The 24,728-nt window shown below is 36.8% G+C and overlaps 3 protein-coding genes across 5 annotated transcripts in view; 1 reads left to right on the forward strand and 2 right to left on the reverse strand.

The window, feature by feature from the left end:
• Nucleotides 1-8,861: 8,861 nt before the first annotated feature.
• On the reverse strand, nt 8,862-14,434 carry LOC130742965 (actin-related protein 2/3 complex subunit 5A-like). The gene is made up of 4 exons (XM_057595075.1): nt 14,201-14,434; nt 14,040-14,112; nt 13,443-13,543; nt 8,862-9,290 (listed from the first exon to the last, which is right to left on the reverse strand). Exons 1-4 carry the CDS (start codon nt 14,296-14,298, stop codon nt 9,155-9,157), a joined length of 408 nt encoding a protein of 135 aa, XP_057451058.1. The 5' UTR covers nt 14,299-14,434; the 3' UTR covers nt 8,862-9,154.
• Nucleotides 14,200-24,728, reverse strand: part of LOC130742964 (uncharacterized) — a 28,277-nt gene continuing 17,748 nt past the window's right edge. For 2 of the 3 annotated variants that reach the window (XM_057595072.1, XM_057595071.1), the window contains exons 3-4: nt 17,184-17,280; nt 14,200-17,106 (exon numbers count right to left, since the gene is read on the reverse strand). In XM_057595072.1, coding sequence (XP_057451055.1) covers nt 16,651-17,106; nt 17,184-17,273 — 546 coding nt within the window. In that variant the 5' untranslated portion in view covers nt 17,274-17,280 and the 3' untranslated portion in view covers nt 14,200-16,650. Of the gene's footprint in view, nt 17,281-24,728 lie in introns of all 3 variants that reach the window. The other variant, XM_057595073.1, reaches the window with a different exon arrangement.
• Nucleotides 16,141-16,617, forward strand: LOC130743504 (protein MAINTENANCE OF MERISTEMS-like). The gene has a single exon (XM_057595755.1). It carries the CDS (start codon nt 16,141-16,143, stop codon nt 16,615-16,617), a length of 477 nt encoding a protein of 158 aa, XP_057451738.1.

Consider the following 24,728-nt stretch of genomic DNA (forward strand, 5'->3'; position numbering starts at 1 on the left):
TGTTATGCGATTTGGTTGCACGAAAGTGGGTCTTGAGAGTTTGTGTCGTCTTCTTGAATTCAATGTCCCTTCGCACGAAACCATGATGCATTTGCGACGCCAGTCATTTGTTTCATAAATCCACTTCTATTCAATTTACCTCTAGCTCCTTCTTATTTTAAGTTACTTTATATATTTCTATTGTGGCTCTGTTGCTCTATTACTGTTTGAGTAATGGACTGATTTTTCTTCTTCTTTTTCTTCATGTTTTTGTGGAACTTGTGACGAGTATCGGGAAGTTTTCTGCGTCCGATAAACTCTTTGAAATGGAACTGAGATAGCATGTCCAAGAGAAGCATGAAAGAACAAGGAAGAAGAACAGTTATGATTCAAATATAGAGAAGGAACCAATAACGTCGCTGCAAGGACTTAGTTGTTACGAGCCGGGGAAGTTGAGTGTGGGTTCATCGGATGCAGGATTGTGTGGTGGTTTGGTTCTTGTCCCAAGTCTTGATTGGTTCGTGGACATGTCGAATTTGATGTTGGTGCTCTAGATGACTCGGAGGTTGTGCTTGACTAATGACAAGTGTTAGATCTTCTTGTTCCTTTGAAGGTTCCCTCGAGGTGATTTTCTCAAGGTTTGAACCTCTTTCTCTTTTTCCTTCTGTGAAGAAGGAGCCCTCTGATGGCCCATATTTTTATGTTGGGAGAAAAAGAGGTTTGTTTGAGAATGGCACTAGGTAAGTGGGGAAGGAAGAAGAATATTCAAGTCGTTATCTCTGATGTCTTGGAGGAAATTGATGTTTCAGGCGTTACGTCTTTGAAGGTGTGCGTTTTTGTTTTAGTTTTTGGGTGAACTTGGATTTGGTATTTGTTTAGCTCTCTATCATTGTTAGGTTGTTGAGCTTGTAGGGGTTTTTCCGCTGGAAAAAATATTTGTTCTTTGTGGTTTGATAGTATCCCGTTTTATATAAACTTGTCGCCACGCGTAGTACTAAATGGAGGCCTACAAGTGGTTGAGATATGAATTTTTGTGTGTTTTGCCCCGGAGGAGTCAGACTCTTAGACCATGTGCAATAGTGATGTTGAGAGGGTAGTTGAGAGTTGAATGAGTGGTATAGTGGTGTTGAGTGTTGTGTTGAAGTTGAGGAGAGAGGAGAGAGGTGTTGAGTTTTCTCAACATAGTTGAATCTGAAAAGGGAAGAGAGAGAAAGTGGCAGCAGGAGAGAGAAAGTGGCAGCAAATGATGGTGGGAACGCGTGACACGTTTTGGTTGGTCGCTGGGGGAGAGAGAAAGTGGCTTGGAATAAAAATATGAAATAAAAAAGTGGTGGGGTAGGGTGTTGAATGAAAAACTATTGGAGTAGGTAAAAGTTGAATGAGTGTTGAATTGGAGAGAAAAAATGATGTGGAATGTTGGGAAAAGAAAAAGTGATGTTGAATGTTGAAAACGATCGTAAATGGTCTTAGGTTCATCTCTTTTATTAGTAGGTTTGTTTACTTTAGTTTGTATCATTTGTATTTTGGTGGAAGCCTAGCTGGGTTTGCATCTTTTGTCGGTTTATGATCCTTTTTCAAGAGGACCAATATCTCAACATATTCATTAATCAATAAATATCTTTAGCTTAAAAAAACCAAAATCTTATTTAAGCCTATTATATCATCAGTATCTACTTGAGTGTCCCCAAACAATATTAAAACGCTAACTATATGAGTTGGATTTGCAAAGCACGTGGGTATCTTGCATAAGTTGTGATGGATAGTCACGTGGCAACACCTGGTCCCATGATTGCACTCGTGTGTGTCGCTTTGTTGCTCCGCAACCAGACACGCACTCCTTCTCACAATCATTGGATCCTCTCTCCACTTTTTATCTTTTATATTTTAAAATGTAACAATAATTTTATCTCCGTTTCATAAAGATTATTGTTACAAAGAGTAAGATAATAATTGTCAATAGTATAATGTCATTAAAATGCCCTTATTTGATTTTATCAGTATCATATACAACTATTAAATTATACTTAGATAAAAAAATGTATTTAATATAGAAGAGTTGTGATTGGCTAATATGAAATGTGACAAGTGAGAGAAAATGTAATAAAAGAGTGCATAAATGAAAAAATAGCAAAAAATACATTAGCTTTCACCGAAGGGCAACTCAAGTGGTAAGAGTTAGGGACACAAGGGTTGGATAGAATGAGGGTGAAGGGTCCCGACTTCGAACACGGAGGAAAGATTAATTTACTAATATTTCTAACGACAAACATTTGTCTATAAAAAAACAATATTTTAGAATATTAAAGAGTGTCCAAAATAACAATCTTTCTGGAACCGATAGAGTATCTATCACACCACAATCATCATGCGTGCAGGCCACTTCCTCCATTCCCACAAAGTCTATATACATAAATAAAATGAGTTCTATTTTTATCTAATAGTTAACTGTAAAGAGAAAAATAACATTTACAGTGACATCTAATTATATTATGCTACATAAAATCAGTGATAACATTTCTTTTTAATTTTCATTAAAATAATTATTGATGTTGTGAAAATTAATTACAAGCACATGCTAGTAAAATTATTAAAAAAATATTTAATAAATATTAAACATTGTTTATAAAATTCCACTCCATATAAAACCATAGGAAACATGGTCTTTATTTTTTTTTTCATTTCAAAAAAAATATAATATGATAGTTTTTGTATGAAACTACTTTTTTCATTTCAAAGAGACAAAATGCGATCTGTTTAATCTCCAACTGATTGAAAATATTCTAAAATTAGTTAATATGGAGTAGAGGTGAGAATAGGTTAGACCGATGTATGCTTTGTTTAAATAGATCCGAACGTATTTTAGAAATCTTCAGGCATAAGTTTAGTTTGTTAACGATCATAAGTTTTTTTTCTTCTGAGTCAGACCTGTTCTGCCTAAAAGCCTATATAAAGACGTATTACATTATAAGGCTTTTACGTTTCCTATCAAACTTATATGTAAAGATGCTATCAAACTTATAGGCTTACATGTATAATTATACTAAAAAAAAAAATTCATAGTCAAACTATTAATATTATAAGCTACTTGGTAGAGTAAAAGTAAGAAACTTTATGTCGGATTTTTCAGGGTATTAAATCCTATTTAAAATCATATTTTATATGAAAATATTTAAATATGTCATACTTCTCTTATAAATAGACATATATCTTTGAATCATTATATTAGTCAATTTGCTTTTTTTTTTTGAAAAAAATAATTTGCTTAAATATATAAAAATGTAAATACGTATATAATATCAAGATGTTATATCAAATTTCTAATGTAACAGTAATAGGAATGATAAAATATATTGATATTAATCACATGTAATTACGTAGGCAAGCATAAGGAATTTTGAATGACTTAAACCTAACCTTTTTAACTAAATAGACTTTTTTAAAAGCATAAGTCTTGTCTATTTACAATGTTAGCCTGATCTGGCCTGATGTAGACGAGACCATAAGCCCCCTACGAACAGCCTATGTAACACCCCGATTTCGGTGGCGTCACTTTAGTAACCAAAAAGAAACTTATGCGGAAAAACGTGAATATTTTTTTTTTCGATAATAGAATCATAAACTGAAAGAGATAAAACTCTACAACAAAAGATAATCAGAACTAATATACAATATAAATTACAGCCCCCGCTGTAAGTAGCAACCTCGTCACGAGTAACCTCCAGTGATGGAAAGTAGAAAGTGTAACGCCCGTAGGCAATATGTACAGACTAAAAGTAAAGGTTAAGTGTCCGCAACACAAACCTCAAAAATGAGAATAAGTTAGCCCAATCGGCCTAAAAGAAGACCTCCTAAGTCCAGCCAACTCTCTGTGATTTCCGTAAAGAAACCACACAAAAAGCTATAGGCGGGAAACTACCCTGTCCCCAAAGAAACAAATGACTAAGACTCTACTCCAACACTAATCCTATCTCGAGGAGCTCACACCAGCACTCAAACCTACGTACTAGCGTGATCGCCGTCCGAATCTGAATCCAGAACGACCAAGTCTATGTACACCATCTGTCCTCCTCTCGCTACCGCAATGCGCTCCTGTTCTAGCATCTCAAACCTAGTTCCCCCCGAAGGGTGAACCATCATGAACCAGTCCGCCAAAGACATCTGACAAAGGGCGTAGTCCGCCAAAGCACACACAGAAGACGCGAGGGTCAACTCCAAAGAATTATATAAGTAATAAATCCAATAGATACAGATAAGGGGTAGCCACTTTGGCTTATAAGTTAGAGATAGCATCCTAGGGTTGTATATTTCATAATGAATATAAAAGACGATAATAACAATTAGCATGCATCAACTAGGATTAACAATTATCAATCACACTCAGCAACTAAGTCAGTATGCATGTTGCATGAAATGCAGATGCCGATTAACTCAGTTAACCAAATGCATTCCGGAACGGATGGGCATCAATGAGTCAATCCTAGCACCAGCCACGGTGGGACCATTTCTGCCCGCGTGCCTCTTACACCACACAAAGGTAGCCAGATCAGCATAAAACCCGAAGGCTTGCCATTTCGGTCTGCTACTAAGAGTCACCTAATAGCGCTCTTACGCGGAAATCCGGGTCTTATGACATTTTGGAATCCACCGAGGTCCGGAGTACGTCCCGTGTTAATACCTCAAAATGAGTGCATGAATGCAAAGTGATTAGCCAAACAACGTCTTCGACCTCACTCGACACGTCGCCACGTGTTCTAGCTAACTTATTGTCTCTAAAAGCATACCCTAAGGTAAAAGTCGATTCTGCGACAAAATACAATCAATTGTAAAATGAGTGCAAACACTCACGATAACTCTTCGAGTCAACAATGCTCTCACGAAGTCTCACGCTTCAGTGGAGTCTTATACAATCACGAAGTCTCACGCTTCAGTGAAGTTTTATGCTTTCACGAGGTCTCACGCCTCAGTGAATTTACACACTTGCACGAAGTCTCACGCTTCAATGAAGTTTCATGCTGTTCACGAGGTCTCACGCCTCAGTGAAGATCCATGCTTTCCACGAGGTCTCACGCCTTAGTGAAGATTCACGCATTCACAAGGTCTCACGCCTCAGTGAAGCTTCTCGGCTCATCCCTTGGATGGCTAAACAAACTGCTCAAAGAGCGAAGGAGTATCGACATACTCAGAACTTACAGTTTTCTCAACTCTTGGACTCGACGACACTTCTCATTTCCCCAAAACTAAGATTTGCATCCTAAGTTTTCCTTCGAGATTGTTATCATTATTTAAAGATTTAGAGGTTGTTTAATGTCTTATGAATTTTCCTTATAAAATAGTTCCATTTAATCTTATCGCAAATCTTATGAGTTTTCAACATCCCATAACCCCCAAATAACTCCTAGGGAAAGTCTCGATCCGCTAAAACAAGAACAAGGCCCGAACTCCGTTCGTCTCGTTAAACTTTCTCAAAACTCTCAAAATAAAATCGGCATGACCTGCCCGTTATTCTCACTCCTCAGTACCACAGATATCAGTGAAAAGACATAATTAAATCAGCACAGTCAACAAACATGTCATATATCAACACATCCTAGATTACCCACTTAGCACATAGCATGTAAGTCAATCTCAAAAGCAGTCAGTAGATGAATCATCTACATTGTCAGCCGAAGCCTCAGAAAACATTTTCCAGTCAAACACAAACAAGTGCATAAACAGTAAATCAAGTCGAAAGCATCGACACCTAAGCATTAACTAAGGATTCAGTGAGTAGCCCTCACCTGTAGATTCTCCAGGATTCTCTTCGAAAGTTCCTTCACAATCAGCTCCTAGTTCTTCAGGAAATTCTTCAAAAGAACCTTAGAGTAAAAACCACAGAATTCCATCAGAATCTATCAGAAACTCAGCAATCAATACTCACTAAGGTTACACGAAGTAGCATATACTCCGAGGTACGATAATCTAGCGCGAAAGGACAAGTTTTTGAAAAAGAAATTTTCCTCCTCCTCCTCTATAGCTCTCGGCCACTATTCACAAATAGGTGGGTCGATTTTTCTTCGATCAAACTTGGTTCCTAGGTTATCATTAGTCGTAACTAAGAGGATTCTAAACTCGGAAAAATTATCGGATCAAAAACTGTCGCAGGGGTATTTTGGTCAATATTTTTAGCTCATAATTTCAAAACTGAAATTTCGAAAAACAAATTGGATGGGGACGTCACCAACGACGTTTATGACGACTAATCCTACTAGCACTAAGCTAAGGCGATAGTTTTCAGCCCAAAGGACGAAGCTTTGCCCCAAAATGGGTATTTTAAGCAGAATTGAAACTCGACGGTAGTTTTTCGAGAATCGGCGCAATATTATTTGCTAAACATACTCAGGAGAACGTAGGGAAGATGTTTAGATAGAAAAATGGAATTATCAGGATAGTTTTGCAAAAACCTCAAAACTATGAGCACATAAAGACATAGTGAAAAGCTACGGAAAAGACGATCAGAGGTAAGGATTAGCGACTATACCTCAATACCTTCAAGTAGCAACTGTTTAATCAACGATCAAGCAAGAAATGAAGAAAATCTCTTCTTCCTCCTCCTCCAATGAAGCTCGCGGCCTTGAGAGAGAAAATGGTGAAGTTTTGCCATTTTTTCTCATTTTCTTGCTATATATAGAGGTTGGAAAAACGCGGGAAAATGAAAGTTTCGCGATTCTGATTTTTTCGGCTTCATTCTCCGTGAATTCTAAGATAGGTTTTGGCAACATAATTCCAAAACTCAAAAGAGGTTTCCTTGTATTTTAGGTGACTAATACAAAGTCGGTGTAAAAACTATTTTACCCGATAAGTTACTTTTTGCAGTGGATGTCGGAATAGAAAACTTCCTTCTGAAGAAAGATTGAAAACATCAAGAGAAATGGGTGTACGCGTGTGGAATCTTCATTTGAAGCTCCGAATAGAAAAAGTCTTCATTGACGGTTGATTCTAGGGTTCTTGAACTATCAAGGTTTTAGTTTCGGCAAACTTCCGATGATTGGAATCGGACGTTCGTACATTCTAGAGTTTCGCCTTGAAACGATTGTCCTATAAGGATTAAGAGAAGTTCTAACATTTCTCTGAAGATTTTTGGAATAAGTTTCCATCGTGACTTTAAGTGAAAACTAGCTATTTACCAGGGTTTCTGCCCTAGGTTTAAGCGTATATCGATTGTGCTATACCTTTTATCGACTTTGATACAACCCTTAGACTTTTCCTGAACTTTCTCCTTCATAAATTTATTTCATCCGATAAACTCTTGTTCAGGTTTTTCCTTCGCGATACATCAAGCCTAGTCGTAAATGGAATTCTCTTCCACTTATTCTAAACTTAAAAACTTGGGTCTTACATCCTAGCTAGCCTATTCCCCCAACCGTGGAGTGGGGATTAAAAATAACAACAGTAAAATTCTCTAACTGTATTTTTTATTAAAAATGGAATTGTCATGTATTATTTTTATTTAAGGGCATTTATATCATTTTGCCAATATAATTTTTTCTTTTTTCATTTTTCATTTTTTCTTCTTACTTTCTTTTTTACCAAACAACTTAAAAAATTATCTTATTTCGTACTCTTTTCCTTTCTTAGTTCTCATTTTCTTTATAACTTTTCTCTTATAACCAAACAAAGTATAAATAACTAACCTAAACATAAGAAGGGTTGAAGCAGAACAAGCACAAGTGCTCGTTGCATCGATAAACAACAATGTAAGCAGGAATTTGGATCCTCTCCAACACTTTTTTCCCTTCAGCCCCTACAGCCACATCCTAGCCATTGATTTTTATATTCAAAGGCTTAAATTAAATTGAAATTGAGAGATAATTTAAATGATTCATTGGGGACCAATCAAAACACTGCTGCACATGCATTCGTTGGAGAGGTTCCAGATTCGTGAAAGGAGGCAATGAGGTTGAAACTTGCGAGGTGGGTCCCGAGGAGCATGGAGGTGTTGGGATCATAAGTCAGTACAAATGTAATCTGTATCTATTCTCTACCTGCGTCGTTGTTCATGAATTGATGGCGTCTCGTGGGCCCTAGTCCCGTGATTAGATCTCATCGCAGTCTCGGTGCATATTAGATTTTTTTGCGTATGGAAAATCCCAAGATAGTTACATCCAAGATAGTTACATCCTAGTTTCAAAAAAAAAAAAAAAAAAGATAGTTACATCCTTGCTGAAAAACAATCAAGGATCCAAGAGACTGAACTTCAATTTATATCTAGAAATTGAGAAAAAGTGATACTCCCTTCATTCCTATATAACCGACACAAGTATTAAGAAATAGCAATTAATGTTCTTCCTTCATTCCTATATAACCGACACAAGTATTAAGAAATAGTAATTAATGTTCTTGTTTTATTAAAATTACAATCTAACTTCCTATTATACCCTTTATCTCTCTTATTAATTCTAACTTTTCAATTTTCCTACCACCAGTAAATGAAGGATACAATTAGTAAAATATAATTAATGCTCTCTTGAACTTTGTAAAGTGACAGATAATTAGGAACAAAATTCAGCTAGAAATAAAGTCAGCTATATAGAAACGGAGGGAGTACTTTAGTTAAGGTAGCTAGAAGCAATCACACATATAGTCCTAACTCAGAGTTAATGATATAATTATTTCATTTTTTTGGTAAACATAAGACAGACCTCAATCTCTTTCAAAAATTACATCCACAAGTAATTCAATAACTGTAGATTTGTTATATCTCATTTAGTTTTATTTTTCATCAAATATCAACATAATACTTAAATTATATATCACATATGTTATATAGCACAATGCGTTATAATTGTTGCCTCTAAACAAAGGAAAAGAAAGATGAGTAAATGTTTGATATTAAATAAAAGAACTAAAAAGAGATAGTCCATATGTATTGTGAGAATACTGGCAGCAGAGTATAAGGTTACAAGCTCCATTTTAGATCGTGCAGGTTTTCTATAAGTCTCGAAAGTTAAAAAATCAGCTCACTTAAATTGTAAACAACATGAAGGAGAGGTGAACCCAAACTTCAATACTAGTATATTTCCCAGATATTTCACTACAATGGCTGTTGTAGTCTTGCTTGCAAGCACACAAAGAAAACACACAAAAAAAAAAAACAAAAAAAAAAAACAAAATTTCAAGTAAAAAGGTGATCCAGAGATCATACTGTATTTACAGTATCAGTCAAGAAACGTAGAATGCAACCTAGTCCAGCTTTCTCTGTCAATTTTTCATGAATCCTAAGACATTGGTCGCATGTTGGACGATCTCCAGTAGATAAGCCTCTATACAGGTACCTATGACAAATAGAAACCTCTTAGGATAAAATTGGCAGTGAAAAAGTCATCCATTCAATATAATTAATTACCTAATAATCATAATATTATTAAAAAAACTCATTTAGTGTCAGTATTTAAGTTTCTTAAAAATCCAATTCTTACAACTAAAAATAAAGAGAAAGCAACTATATCAAATAAATTAGAGAGTCATCATTTGCAGAGTTCTAATTTGTATATACATTTTGAAATTTTGTTCAAACAAATCTCAGCTTCAGAGATATATTTTAGCAAGGTTTAAAATGAAAAAAACAAAACAACATATTAACACCATCACATAATTAAATGAAATTGTTTTCCCTTATATACATTTCATAGTAATAATAGAAAGAGTGAACATACCAAATTAAAATCTTATAGTAACTCCAAACTATTTACAACACTTCATTATCTAAGTTCTAAGACTGACCAAGAGTAGGCAGTGGGACAAGAACCTAGTCACTTCCCACTGGTTCATCACGTTCAACATTATATAGAGGTCTCTGGACTAAAATATGTCCACTCCAGTCTTAAAAGTAGCTAATGCTAATCTCATTTTCAAGCATGTCTAATACATGTCTATTTCTTTCTGCTGGGCATATGTATGCTATTCTAGAAAAATTGGTGTTATTCTAGAAAAATTGGTGTTGCAAATTGGATACCTTGGATAGGTTGGCAGCTGAGAATGAGCTATAACGATGAACAACCAGCCAAAAAGAGTTTGAAACGGTCTAATTTGACGTCATTTAATAAGGGGGCCAGAGGGAAGAGACACTGATGTTTGATTAAAGAAATGGAGGTAAGTGATGATAGGAATAGAGGACAGAAGGGACAGGGACAAGAAAGTGGTAGGCTAGGTAGCATTCTAGCAGGCAACCAAGCAATTAGCATTGCTAATGGTAATTTTAGAATTCACCAACAGAAACCAGGAAAATTCTTGAAATACTATTTGTAAGTAAAAATTCTCACATGGCAGTTTCCTGATAGGCAGGTTATAAATTGACTTGAAAATTAACAATCTTCTTGAACTTTCTCACTGAAAAACGCATCAATTGGACTCGTAATTCTATCACAATTACTGAATATATATATATATATATATATATATATAATAACATAGTAATATCTGATAGGAACTGAATTTACTGAGGAATAATTTTATAGAACCTCACAGAAAGTTGTTGCAATAACAAGGGAATATGCAGAAAACATAGAAACTGGAAATGAAATCAAAGAAAATTCTGTATCCTGTGGCAGAAGTCACCCCACAATTACACAACTAATTGCCTACCTTCCTCCACACATCACTTCCCTCATATTCATGTACCCCACCATTGATTCCAGCACTCCCCACACCCCCAATTGCTCTCCCATGCTTCCACATGTCCCGCTTGATAGGATCAAGAATAACAGAATACCCTCCCACTTCATTTCCTATACTACCTTTGCTCCTCTTCTCTCTTCTGTGATACACTCTAATAGAAGGCCAAGAAAGGGCCCATTAACACCCCCCGGTGCTGCACCTTGTCCTGTAGAATTCTGGAAAAACTGTTTGAATTTATCAAAGTCTTCCAAAGGGCTGTCTTCATTAGGCAAGTAAGCCCACTTTGTAAGGACCTCCAAATCCCCATTTCAGAATTTCCTCACTGCAAACACGGCCTTTGGGTTCACCTGCAACTCCAAATCTTCTGTTAGGAAAAGTGGAAGTTCCTGGCTAGGTTAAGCCTCTAAAGCTTAAACTAAACTGCCTAAAAACATGAAAATTTAAATAAAAGTTTCCTAAGTAGGAATCATCAATCATCCTCTTCTAGATCCGAGTCTTCCTCTTTATCACTTTCACTACTATCACAGTTTTCTTCCTTATCCTCCGTTTCAAACCATACCCTTTGTAGTATATTTTGTAATAAAAAAAATAGATGCTCCCCGAAAAATTCCCTAACAATAACATTTCAAGGCATTAGCCCCAGCGGCCAAATAGTGCCACAACGACAGCTACACAAAATTGCAACACTATGCAATAATCAGGAGCCTCTAGAAGCCGCTGCGGTGCTATAGCGCACTGCACGACAATCCTTTCACTGCACGACAATCCTTTCTTCTTCAGTTTTTCATTTAAACCATGCAGACCTTCTATTAGTGCTTTTGGCATTACCCTGACATGGCTAATTGGTTACCTTTAAAGTGGTTAGCTCGACTCTTCCACCATAAGTCCTGAGGCTGCACTCATGGGGTCCTGTCCAACTACCAGTAAGGGCTGGTTTGTTGAAGTTGGACACAGTCCCCTCCGTTGAACTCTCAAGTTGACATCCCAGTGTCTGATTACAATCTTCTACCTTTTGTGCTAACATCATCAAGGCATTCAAGTCTCCTCCCTGCACCAGTCATCCAAAGTCCAAACCTCCGCCTTGATTTCCTCCTTGAGTCCATTCATGAACACTTCCTTCATGAGTTCTTCATCTGGGAAGGGTAGCGGAGCAGATAAGAGTTCGAACTGCTCCCTATATACTCCATGACCTTCCCTCTCTAGTTCAAACCCATCAAATTCTTGTAAGGATTATAAGGAGGAAACATAAAACCTTCCAAGCAGAAGGTGACGAAAAATCAGCCAAGTTACTATCATCATCCTCGATTCCCACCACCAGAACAAATTCAAACACTTACTTTCTAAGCACACCACCACCTTTTCGCCTTATCAGCCTTATCCATGAAATATGGCACCTTAACCCTCTTCGCCCGATTCACCCTTCTTTTTTCTTCTCATTTGCCGAGTCCTCCGCCTAGGTTCCAACCATCCCTGTTGTTGTCTTCCTCCTACATTGCACCTTGTCTACTTCTAAGCCAAGTTTCCATTTGGTCTGTCAAAGTCCTCATCATCTCCACCATTTGCCACTGATAGCTACATGAACGGAAGCTTGCATCTCATCTTGTTGACATTCAACCTTCTCCAGTCTGCCCACCGTTCATTTTGTTACCATCTGGAGGCTCCTAGGATCAGAAGCTCTGATATCAAACTTATAGGCACAGAATTTACTTTGGAATTATTTGAAAGGAACTCAGAGAAGGTTGCTGTATTTACAAGGGAAACATGAAGAAAAGATAGAAATTGGAAATGACAGAAAAAAAAATCATAGAAGTATAACTTCTCTGCCCTGTGGCAACAGCCACCCCACAATTAACCAACTACTACCTATCTTCCTCGACCCCCTCCCTTCCCACTTACTCGCATCCCCCCTCGGCTCATTCCCGCATCCCCATTTCTCTGCTGCTGCTCTCATGTGTCCCGCTTGTTAAGATCTGCATAAAAGAATTCCCTCCCCCATCATTTCCTATCTCACCTTTGCTCCTCTTCTCTCTTCTGCAACTGTGATACACTCTCATAGGAGGATGAGGCCCATCAAAATCCCTGACAATGTTCTGTGGGAAAATTACGCGAAATTTCCTTTGTCTAAATAGCCTATGAATGTAAGAAGACTTTTCAAAACTTTGGACAGTAGCACAGAACTGGTATTCCAGAACCAGAAAAAGGTTAAATACAGGATTGTTACAGCAGGGAAGATTAAAATACAGTACTTTCCCTCCTAATTTAATAAACCATCAAATTCCCACTCTATATAAACATCCGTTAGTGCTACTCAAATCTATGTAAGAGTTTGCTAATAAGTTACCATTCAATTTCTGGAAAAACTATACCACCAAGGAATTTATATTTTTTATTGTTCCTTAACCCAATTTCAAGCCTTAGTTATTCCAGTACAGGACATATCAAGCCAGAGAGTCTAAGATTAAAGCCATCATATATGTCATACCTGTTTCCTCCACTACATGATGAGGCAAAAGCAAGACACATATTTTGCATTTTAATAAGCCCATTGTGATTTGTGATGCTTAATTTGTTCCATCCAATTAAAGTCTCAATAACATCACACATATTATCAAAGCAAAGGCAGACTTAAAAAAACTTGTGCCTAGGTTTCTACATGTGGAATGCTGGGAAACCAAACTACAATAATCACAAACTGTAAACCTGAAATTGATACCATTATCCAAGAAAATGTGCATTCCAAACAATGAGAAGCTATACAAGTTAAAAGTGACATGTAAAAATGAATTTAAACAGGATATTCTACCACTTACTTCATTAGGATATCATAGTACTCAGGATCTAAGGAAGAAAGCATCCCATCCACGTCTTTTATAGCCATTAAAGCTCTATGCACCGCAATCCAATGCGCTGACTAACAAAAATAAAAATAAAACAAGATAAAGATACAGGAAAATATGTTGTGATTTCAACAGATTAGAAACCTTCAACTCAATTGCAACTAAACTCTAAAATGTTTAAGAAAAAAACTAATTTGAATTTTTGGTTAAAAAAGGTTAGTCCTTGCTAGTGGAAAATAGCTTTAAAAACTTGAAAAGAAAAACACAATTTTTGTTCCCTAAAAACCCAATTCAAATATAAGCACAAATGTTAAAGTATCAAAACTCTAAAATACATTCAAAGCAAGAAGGTTCATGAAAATTATGTTGTGGTTTCAATCAAGGGTATCAAAATCTGCACTTGAACCAAAACTCTTAAGTAACAAAAGACTAAAAAAAACTAGTCTTTTTGCTAGTTGGAAATATACTATTGAATATCAAAAACTAAAACAATTTGAATTAATACTAGTGTGAAATTTTCTTCATAAAATAAAAAAACAATAAAAATGGAGAAAATGGGTAAGTGAAAACCTTGCAACGCTCATCACTAGTCATAGCATACGTGCCTTCAAGTGCAGTTTTAAGGGCTTCAACGGGTTTATACCTGAAATTGCATCAAACAAGACAATGAATGAAACTTTGATCCTAAAACAAAATAGAATTTGAATAGAGAAGGAAAAGGGTGTTGTTACTGTTTGAGTAAGCTTTCGATCTTGCGCGATTTGTGTTCGATTCTGGCGATAATGGCCTCTGCATTATCGGCTTCCACGAATCCTTCAGCTCCAGCCATTGATAGATAGATATAAATATATACCTTCTATTTCATCAGTGACCCTTTTCGGAGAGTTTGAGATTTTCCCCAGGAAATGTGTCTTTTATGTCTTTTTTTTCTTCCTTTTTGCCCCAAACAAGGTGGTCGATCTCGGGTTTTGTTTTAACTTTTAACCAATACAATAGGCAGAGACTATTTGAACCACCCCTCTTTACTATTCACACCATCCCCTTAAGTTCAAAAATACAGTTATACCCCCAAAAGCTTTTAAAAAATAACTGCTCCAATAAAAAAAAACCTAATCCCACCATCTCCCTCTCTCAAGATCGGCCCTCATCTCCTCTGCCCATCTCCTAATCTCTTTCTCTCATTCCGATGGTTTCCCCAAAATCCCAGCCTCCATCACGGTCCTGCACCTTTCCCCACCACCTCCATCATGGTTTCTCCATCACCATTGCGATTTCAGAAGCAGAAGAAAGAAAGAGGAAGAAGGAAAACTTTGAAGGAGTAAAGCAACAACACCCGCAACCCTTGCTCTGGTCAGTCCCCCCTTTTCATACAAGTTTCTTGCCTCTGTTGTTCCCTCTGTTTAAAAACCCACACGGTTACCTTTCTGCTGTGCTATCACGGGTTGTTTTTCGCAACTCAAGTTGCGGTAGCCTCCGCAACTATAATTGCGGTAGTTTCCGCAACTATAATTGCGGTAGTTGCCGCAACTATGATTGCGGTAGTTGTTTAAATGGGATTAGTACCAGTTATTGCTTCATAATTGGCAAGTTTTCTTTTTCATAATTTTATAGCAGTGATCCAATGGAGATCCAATGTTTGTCCATTGTGTTTGTTCTCGGGGAAATCTTAGCATACATGTAAGACTCATGGGAAGCAATATGGGTTGATAGGGGGGAGAGCAATATATCCTCATAAACTACTAACCAGTCTCATACATACAAAAAATTGCTAATGGTTTAACCCTTGATATTGACAGTAATTGTGGTCTGTGATTATATTATGTATGTTTTTGATTTATTTAATTAGGATTTGGAGGCTGGTAATTATCATAATTAGTTTGCATATGTGATTAGGATTAAGAATCTAGAATGAGTATAAATAAGAGTTAGAGATGTCTTATCCAATTGTGATGCCTTAAAATTTAGAGTTTACATATGTGCTTTTGGGTTTTGTTTTGTCAATAAAGAACTAACATTGGTTTTCTTTGTTAACACAGGCATGATGGCAAGGACAAAACATACACAGCGCGTTGTGGGAGAGGCTTCACGACCACCTCATCCTCCACGAGACCGTTCGAGAACTCATGCTTCCGCTCGCCGAGAGCGTGGGACTCAGGGTGTGGGAGAAGAGGAGGGTGTGCTGGTTAATGCACGACACTGGGGAGCTGAGGATGGTGATGGTCTGGAGAATGAGAATGAGAATGTGAATGAGGTTGAGATGGGTTCTGAGGAGGATGGTGATGGTGAGCAAAGTGGAGAGTCTGAGGATGGTGATGGTGAGCAAAGTGGAGAGTCTGAGGATCGTGATGGAACAGAGGGTGTGTGGTACCCTGGAGGTCCACATGACTTGTCTCTGTTGCCTAAGTTTGGGCAGCACATAGTACATGACGTCTGGAAGTCATATGTGCGAAAGGACTTCAAATGTAGGGACCCATTGAAGATCCATCATCATGGAAAACACTTCTCTCCTGTGAGATTCTACTCCGATAATGTGAAGGCACTTGTGGCAAATGCAGGGTTGTTGCACCTTCCGTATACTTGTAATGGCGGCTCAGTTGACCTTAGCATTGTGACCGCCTTTGTTGAGCGATGGATGCCAGAGACGTCCTCATTTCATATGTCGTAGGGCGAGATGACGATCACTCTAGATGACGTCTCAGCTCTATTGCACATCCCTGTGGAGGGGTCCCTTTTCTCATTGGGCAGGCCGACTAAGGAAGAGGCTACCCCTGTGGTTGTTGATTTGTTGGGGGTGACAACTCAGGAGGTGGAGGATGAGTTTCGGAGGTGTAGAGGTCCTAGTCTTCATTATGCTTGGCTTCTAGAGCTTGTGAAGGACCGTGTGAAGAAAGGGAAATGGACAGAAGCAGCCCGAGCTTACCTGTTACGCTTGGTTGGCATGACTCTCTTTTGTGATAAGAGTAACACGTCTGTCAGTGTTGCCTATCTTGAGCTTTTTAGGGATATTAGCTTGGCTGGTCAGTATGCATGGGGTGCGGCGGCGTTGGCATATTTGTATGGTCAGTTAGGGGATGCCTGCAAAAAGTCAGGGAGGTCAGTTGCGGGGTATTTGACTTTGCTGCAAATTCATCAAGTGTTGAATCTCTGAGAAAGGTCCCCTCTGAGTCCTATTGTAGGCTTGCTACTCATTGTAGATTTGTTTGATTCGAGTCAGGTTGTTGGGGTTTTTTTCCCTTAGTGCAATCAACATGTCGCTTGGCTTAACCCTTTTCTCAATCATACTTCCCACCATGGTCTTTTCATCAGGATTTAGACGACCAACAAAAGAGTGACCTTGTAATGTTTCAGCTGTATCATGGTTGTGAATCCCAGAATGAACTATCACCTTCCATCGCCCATCAACCTTACTAGGCCTTGCTCTTAGCCTGAAAGGGCAATCAGACTTTTTTGTTCCAGTTTGACTGCGTTTTAATACTTGAGCCGCTGGTCTATACTTCCCACCACGTTCACATCCCAATGTTATCAAAGGCTTCCTTTTTGCAGATCCGTAGTCAGACCTAATCACAATAACAACATAACCATTCTCTTTACATACATCGCGAGCCCAATCAATAAGATCAGCGGGGGATGCAAAAGCCTGCACATACAAAATTTATAAATCATTATCTCATCACGTAAACGTAACCATGTAAGATAAACAATTTTAATACTTACTTGATCAGTAGTAAAAGCCTTTGTGAGATCCACCCTAACAACAATTGTGCCATCATGTTCATTATTAACCTCAGAAGTTCCAGCTGCCATAATGCTCCTAATAGACAACAAACTTCACCAAGTCAAACACTAAAACCAAAAACTGCAACAAAAATCGTAATTTAAACTACAGTAACTTCCGCTATCTTAATAGCGGAAGTTACAACTACCTTGATAGCAGACGTTACAGCTATTTTAGTAGCGGTAACTTCCGCTACTAAGATAGCGGTAGTTAGCGCTACTAAGATTTACCGCTACTACAATAGCGGTAGCAATTAAACGTCCGCATTTTAAGTGGCGGAACGAACTAGAACCCACACATTCAACCCAGATTTACGCGAAAAACCCGTAAAAATCCCAAAATCTCACCTATTTTGAGCTTCTAATCTTCTCTTGATCTCACCCACTTATCTTCTACACTAATTTGGAGCTTCAAAGTGTGTGATATATTGATTTAGAAGATGAAATAGGGATGAGGGAAGGTGAGAGTGGAAGAGGAAGAAGGAAGAAGGTGAGATAGTGAGAGTATTTTTTTTTTTACTGTTTTGTATGTTTTCTATTTGGGGGGTATTTTTGGAATTATAAAAAAAGGGGATGGTGTGAATAGTAAAGAGGCGTGGTACAAATAGTCTCTACCAATACAATATGGCTTTGATTAAAAAAATTGTTTTGTTCACACTTCATCACGAGTGAAAAGAGTGAAGGGAGGAGAGATAGGGAAAAAAGAAAAAAAAAATTTATATTCTATATTCTATATTTCTATATACTTACTAAAAGAAAATCATTATCCACAAGAAATTTACACGTGGCATTCCAAGATTAAGTTTCCTCCCACTCCTCTTTCTGGCTGACAAGTGTCACAGTCAGAGAGACTTTCACAAATTAATCATACAAACTGGTTTTCCTATAATTTTGATTCTTTGTCCCCTATTAAATGCAAAAGTTATAAAGGAATCATGAGTTTCTCCAAAATAGAATTCATTTAGTGTTTAAAAAAAATAAATTGGTACAAAATATCACATTAAACACATTTAGTGTTTATTTCTATGTTTTAATAAATTAATTTTTTCTCAGATTTTCATTTTTTTTAACAATTAATATAAAAATTGAATTAAAGCATTTTTTTTGTCAAAATCTAATCTCTGCTTGATTTGTTTCAAATTAAAAAAAAACAGGAGGGTGTTTTAAAAATAGATATTCACTCAGGAAATTATAAATGCTCTTAATTGTATATTTTAATAAAAACTAAAAATGAAATAATCAAGGTCTATATTTAAGGAAAAATTAATACGACCAGGAAATAATATTGTTGTTTCAAATCTTTCATTAATAATATTAATTTGGAAACAATTTTAAAAGTCATTAAGTTCAAATTTTAAACCATTACAAGTTTAGCCACAATAAGTTTAACAAAATTTATTCCATAATTAACGTTTTATTAGTTTTTTATGGAAACAAATAAATGCACGGCGAAAGGAATTAATTAAGCAAATTAGAGTAAATGAGTTTTGTATGTAGTGTTTAGTTCTATGTTTTAATTAATTCAGTGGGCATAAATTTTCGTTTTTTTACTATTTTATAAAAAACTTGACTTAAAGCATTTTTTATTTCAAAATCTGATCCCTGCTTTATTTGTTTCAAATTAAAAAAAATGGAAAAATTCTTAAAAATATAGCTTCAATCAGAAAAATCAATGTGTTAAAGTTAAAAAAAATAAATTGGTACAAAATGTCACGTTAAACACATTTAGTGTTTATTTCTATGTTTTAATAAATTGATTTGGCAGAAATTTTCATTTTTTTTAATATCTATTATAAAAATTGAATTAAAGCATTTTTTTGTCAAAATCTGATCTCTGCTTGATTTGTTTCAAATTTAAAAAAAAACCAGGAGAGTGTTTTAAAAATAGATATGTTCTCAGGAAATTATAAATGCTCTTAATTGTATATTTTAATAAAAACTAAAAATGAAATAATCAAGATCAATATTTAAGGAAAAATTAATACCTATAGGAAATAATATTGTTGTTTCAAATCTTTCATTAATAATTTTAATTTGGAAACAATTTTAAAAGTTACAGCCACAATTTAATTTACTCCATAATTAACGTTTTATTAATTTTAATTTGGAAATAATAAATTCAGATTTTAAACCCTTAAAAGTTACAGCCACAATTAGTGTGACATAATTTACTCCATAGTTAATGTTTTTTTAGTTTTTTTTTATGGAAACAAATAAAAGCTAATACGTTTGGAATCAATTACGTAAGGATCTAGAAATTTCATCCCAAAAAATATATATATAATGCACGGTGGTAAGCATCAGTCTCCATTCACCTACTCCGTGGAACCAAGCAAGAAAGGAGGTTCTGGTGAGGCCAGGGCAAAGAGAAAGGAAATATTATCAAATAGAAGAAATTGCGGTACCTCATCAAGTTCATGCAACCCCAATTGTTCTACCTTAGATATCAATACTCAAGCTCTACACACACCTGCTACAATTTCAAGAAAATCATTCTCAAATCTGCAAAGAGCTATCCGAAAAATCAGTCCCAACAAGTTATCAATAGCAGTGCAAAAAAACCCCTGGCTAAAGCACGTCAGCCCCTTTCAAACGATGAAAATTCTCCAATCATTGGTAATGTATATGGTTTTTTATTTTATTTTTTAGAGTGGTTATAATCGCTATCTTTGGTATACATTCCAGTGTGAATCATTTAAAAAATCACAAAATTGAACTTGATAATTATTTGTAGATTATGACTTTTTCTGATTTATAACGCATAAATTAAGGAATTATTTTTGTGGCTTTGCAAGAGAAATGATGGAATTAATTTTCAAATAAAATACAATCAATTAATGTAAAATGTGTTGTTTCATAAGAAAAAAAACATGGAATGTATACCAAAGATACATTCTTACTGGAATAGAAAACGCTGATTTACTGGGTTTTCATTCCTTACAAAACCGCTGAATTTTCAAAAAAGTCAAAATAATTACACAATATTTACGTGTGTGGAATATCACAAAATAAAGTTGATGGTATGTTTGAAGGAAAATATATAGAAATATGGTGAGCGAGATTAATACCCTGTGATATTTTGGTTGCCAAATAAAACAATTTTATAATTAAAAATACATATTCTATTTGGGAATGGAATATTCTTGACAACTTTAGACATCATTAACCCTAATTTCAACTATATATGCCCCCTTATGTGACATTTCTCCTCCATCATTCCTTGCATTTTCCAGCACTTGAAAAATTTGAAAAGAACCTTTCTTCTGATGGCTTCAAGAATTGATGATCTGACCAAAATTGATGCCACCAAAGAAACCTGGACAATTGTTGCGAAAGTCAACCGTCTATGGCTAAAACGAGCTTATATGACTCAAAGCTACTCTTTTCAATGGACATGATACTTATGGATGACAAGGTATATCACTTTTTTTTGAATCAGTCAGTTTTAATGTAATTTTGTGAATGCATTCATAAATTGCTTAGTTTGTAAACTTTTAAAATTTCAGGGCTGTGAGATTCATACTACTGTTAGGAAGACTTTGATTTATTGATTTCAGTCTTTGCTAACTGAAGGAAAAGTATACCAGATTTCATTCTTTGGTGTTGGCGAAAGCGGACGTGATTTTCGCCCAACCGAGCATTCATTCAAGATCAACTTTGATATTCAGACTTCTGTACGATTGCTTCCTAACAAGGCTATCAACATAACGCCGTACTCTTTCGTTCCACTTGGTGACATAATGTATAAGGACCTTGATACATCATTCCTTATAGGTATTAACTCTTCTGTAGCCTCTTGATTTTTTTAAAAAATTGTTAATAATTTTCCTTACATTTTTTTTTCTTTATTTCACCAAATGTAATTGGAATTCTCACTGGAGCAAGTGGACAACAAGAGTTCGAAAAAGATGGTACTAAACAGAAGATGATAACTATTGAACTTGACCAAGATGGGTACACCTCATGTTCTTTGCTTATTCAATTGATCGATCCTAATTTTATGTATACGAAAATTAATTTTAATAACTATTTTTGTGATTAGGGTTCGGGTTGAATGTAATTTTTTCAGAAAATATGCTTCTGAAGTCATTGGTTATCTTTCATTTGTTGATGCAACCAATGCTGTCGTGGTTGTGCAGTGTTGTAAGATCAAGCCATTTAAAAGTATTAATTATTTTTTTTAGGCTAACATTGAAATTATTTTAACGTGTTTTATTTTTAATTGTAATTCTTTTTTTATAGGTAAGACTAGCATAAAAAATGTTTATGGTGTTATTAGGGTTCTTTTTAATCCTCTAATTCAAGAAGCTGCCCATCTCCGTGCTCGGTAAATTAAAAAATCTTTAATCCAATGATTTGAATTAATCGTAATAACGACTTTCTTATTGCGGGTGAGATTTCTTATTCATCTTTCTCACTCCAAGAGATCATCGATCTTGTGCGCGAGGAGCTCACAGTGGGTGAATTGGAGACGAAGCGGCAAGGGGCGAAGAGAGGGCCCTTCAATCCAAATCTGGTGGTCCCTATCTCCGTTGAGGAGTATGATGAGTGGTGTCGTCCATGGAAGTACACCTTGGTGGTCAAGCTGCTACGGAAGAAGATCAGATTTATGTGGATGAACCGGCGTCTCCATCGTCTTTGGGGTAGGGATGAGAATGTTAAGGTGATTGATATGACTGATGAGTACTATTTGGTATTTCTTTCTTCATACAAGAATTACATGTTTGCTTTCTTTGAGGGACATTGGACGATAGCGGATCATAATCTCCTCGTTCAAAGATGGAGGCCAATATTTAGAGTTGATGACAACGAAGTGAGGAAGATTGCAGTATGGGTTAACTTACTTAGAAACTTACTAAGGTTAACTTACTAGTATTAAAAATATGTGTGAGTAAATTAACAATGATTATGAATACCTTAAATTAGGGCTGTCCAAACATATCTGGACCGACCCGAAACCGACCAAACCGCGTGTTTTTTGGCACTTTCGGGTGGGCCGGTTCGGGTGACGGGTCGTCGGTTGGGAAAAATCGGTTTAAAGTGGTCTGGTTCGGTCGGTTTCGGTTTGGGCTCCAGACCAACCGAACCGACTGACATAGCATGAGAAAAAAAAAGGCCCAATTAAAAATGAGTGAGCCCAATGGTTCAGGAAACCCATATGGAAACCCTAGCTTTCAATTTGCAAGCCTTTGTCTCTCTTTCAAGCCGTCATCAATCATCACACACACACATCTTCAACCTTCTTTCTTTCTATTCTCCTCTTCCCACCTCTCTTCAAGACTTAACAACCCACAAACCCTAAGCACCACCCAACCCAGCGCCGCCACCTCTTCCTCTCAACCCCAACCGCCACTGTCACGCCTCTGTCATCGCCTCTTTCCGAAACCACCACCATCTCCAAGTCCACTTCGCAAGTTTCTCACCCCATCTCCGTCTCACTCACACTCGTCACCACTGCAATCACACCTTGAGGCCATCACTGACGTTGTTCCTCTCTTCTCTTGAAGCCAAATCCGCCGCATCTGCCATCACCACTTTCCAGAACCACCACCAACTACAATGAGAGGATCCGCCGCTCTTGAAACCAGATCCGTCGCTCCTCCCTTCTCTTGAACGAGATCTGTTGTACTATGGTGTTCCACTGTTCCTAACTTTCTTTCATCTTATTTTTTCTTCTGTGTAGCCTTGTAATGGACGAATGATGTATAAAATTTATGTGTTTTGATTTGAATGGATTTTTCTGGAAACTACTTCTCCTTCTCAACTTTTTTTTTTAATTTTATTTTATGGATGAACACAATTTGTTAACTGTAAAACCGAACCCGATGAAATCGTAACCTTGTAACGGACGGTGGCGGGCCTGAGATTTGGGTGTTTTCCACCCGACAAAACCGGCGGTAGCGGCCCGAAACCGACCGTAACCGCCCGATGGACACCCATACCTTAAATACTTACCTATATTTTTTAAAAAAAGTGTAAGTTTGAAAGCTATAACTTAAGTTAATTTGTTCATATATTAGCAAATAATAATAATAATAATAATAATAATAATAATAATAATAATAATAATAATAATATGTGTGCGGGTATGGGGCGGGTTGGGTACTATAGTACCCATACCCGCACCCGTACCCACTACTTTTTGCGGGTAATTACCCATACCCAACCCCATACCCATCTAGCGGGTTTTTACCCTACCCATTGTGGGTATTTTTTACGGGTACCCTATGGGTCCGAGACCCATTACCATCCCTAGCTGGCTGCCACGATTGCTAACAATGGGAGGGAAAGGCGATAAAGCTACTAGAGCTGTTGAAACTCAGCAGCGATGAGAGTGGGGGAGAAGAGTGAAATAAAGGTAGACCTTTTTCATAGATCAAAATTTAAATAATATATATAAATCACTAAGTCACTAATTTTACTCTTGCACCATACACACAACCTATCTACTACTTCTTATTCATGAGTTCAGTTTTTACTATTCCTACAAGACCTCCAATCATGTTGCGCCACGTGTCCTGCTCTTTCAACGCTTTTCTTTCTTTCAAATGGAGCCCTGGCAAACGATGTCGTTTCAATTCTCCAGCATTCTTTCTCCCCAAGTTGGCAAGTCCCCATCTCCAATCAACCCAGCTGGCTTAACGTGTCTCAGACCCCTTTCTACCCACTCCGCTGATTTCACTTCCTTTTTCTCCTCTTCAATCTAAAACCCTAGCTGTGATTCAGTGTTTTCGTTCATCTTTCCACCCACTTCTCACCAACCCATCAACTTCGTCTTTTCCGATTGATGGTGAGCCATTACTTTCGGCCGCCGGTTGAAGCTTGCCTCAAGATTTGCTTACCGTCGTGTATGCTCGAACCATTCGCGTCTTTACACCTCAAACGATTCACTGTTCGTTCGTCATCCTTTCTCCCACAAAACCGGGAACGTAGGTTTGGATGCATCAGCAAAGGTTTAATTTCTCACCAAATGGTCAGTGTCAATCCAAAGCTCCTTTAATTATCTCCCCTCTGTTGTATATATTTTGTACTACTCAATCCTTTCATCTGTATAATCAGTAGATGTAATTTTTTTGAAAATCATGTTAGTTTTTTATTTAAATCGTACTACATGTGTGGTTGTGTTACTGTAGTTTCAAATCTTGGCTATAAATACCCCATGTTCTGAACTCCCACTCAACTCATTTCCATTTCTCAATTTCTTCTCTTCGAAATTCCCCTGCTCTCACTGATTTCACTGATCTGTTTCATTTATATATCTGCACACATGAATTCCATTTGAAGGTTTATAATGAGTTGCAGACATGTCAATGTACTGTATGGTGTGTGTGCCTAATTGGTTGTTTTTTCTTTGTTTTGCAGTTGCCACTCCTAAACATATTAGTGAACTGATGCATGTGGAAGGCATGGCAACTGACGAATTCAAAAGCCACTTGCAAGTGAGTCTGTTTGCATTTCAGCTTGGAAGCCTGGAAGGATTTCAGC

Source organism: Lotus japonicus, chromosome 3 (assembly GCF_012489685.1).
Source record: "Lotus japonicus ecotype B-129 chromosome 3, LjGifu_v1.2".
Classification (NCBI taxonomy): Eukaryota; Viridiplantae; Streptophyta; class Magnoliopsida; order Fabales; family Fabaceae; genus Lotus; species Lotus japonicus.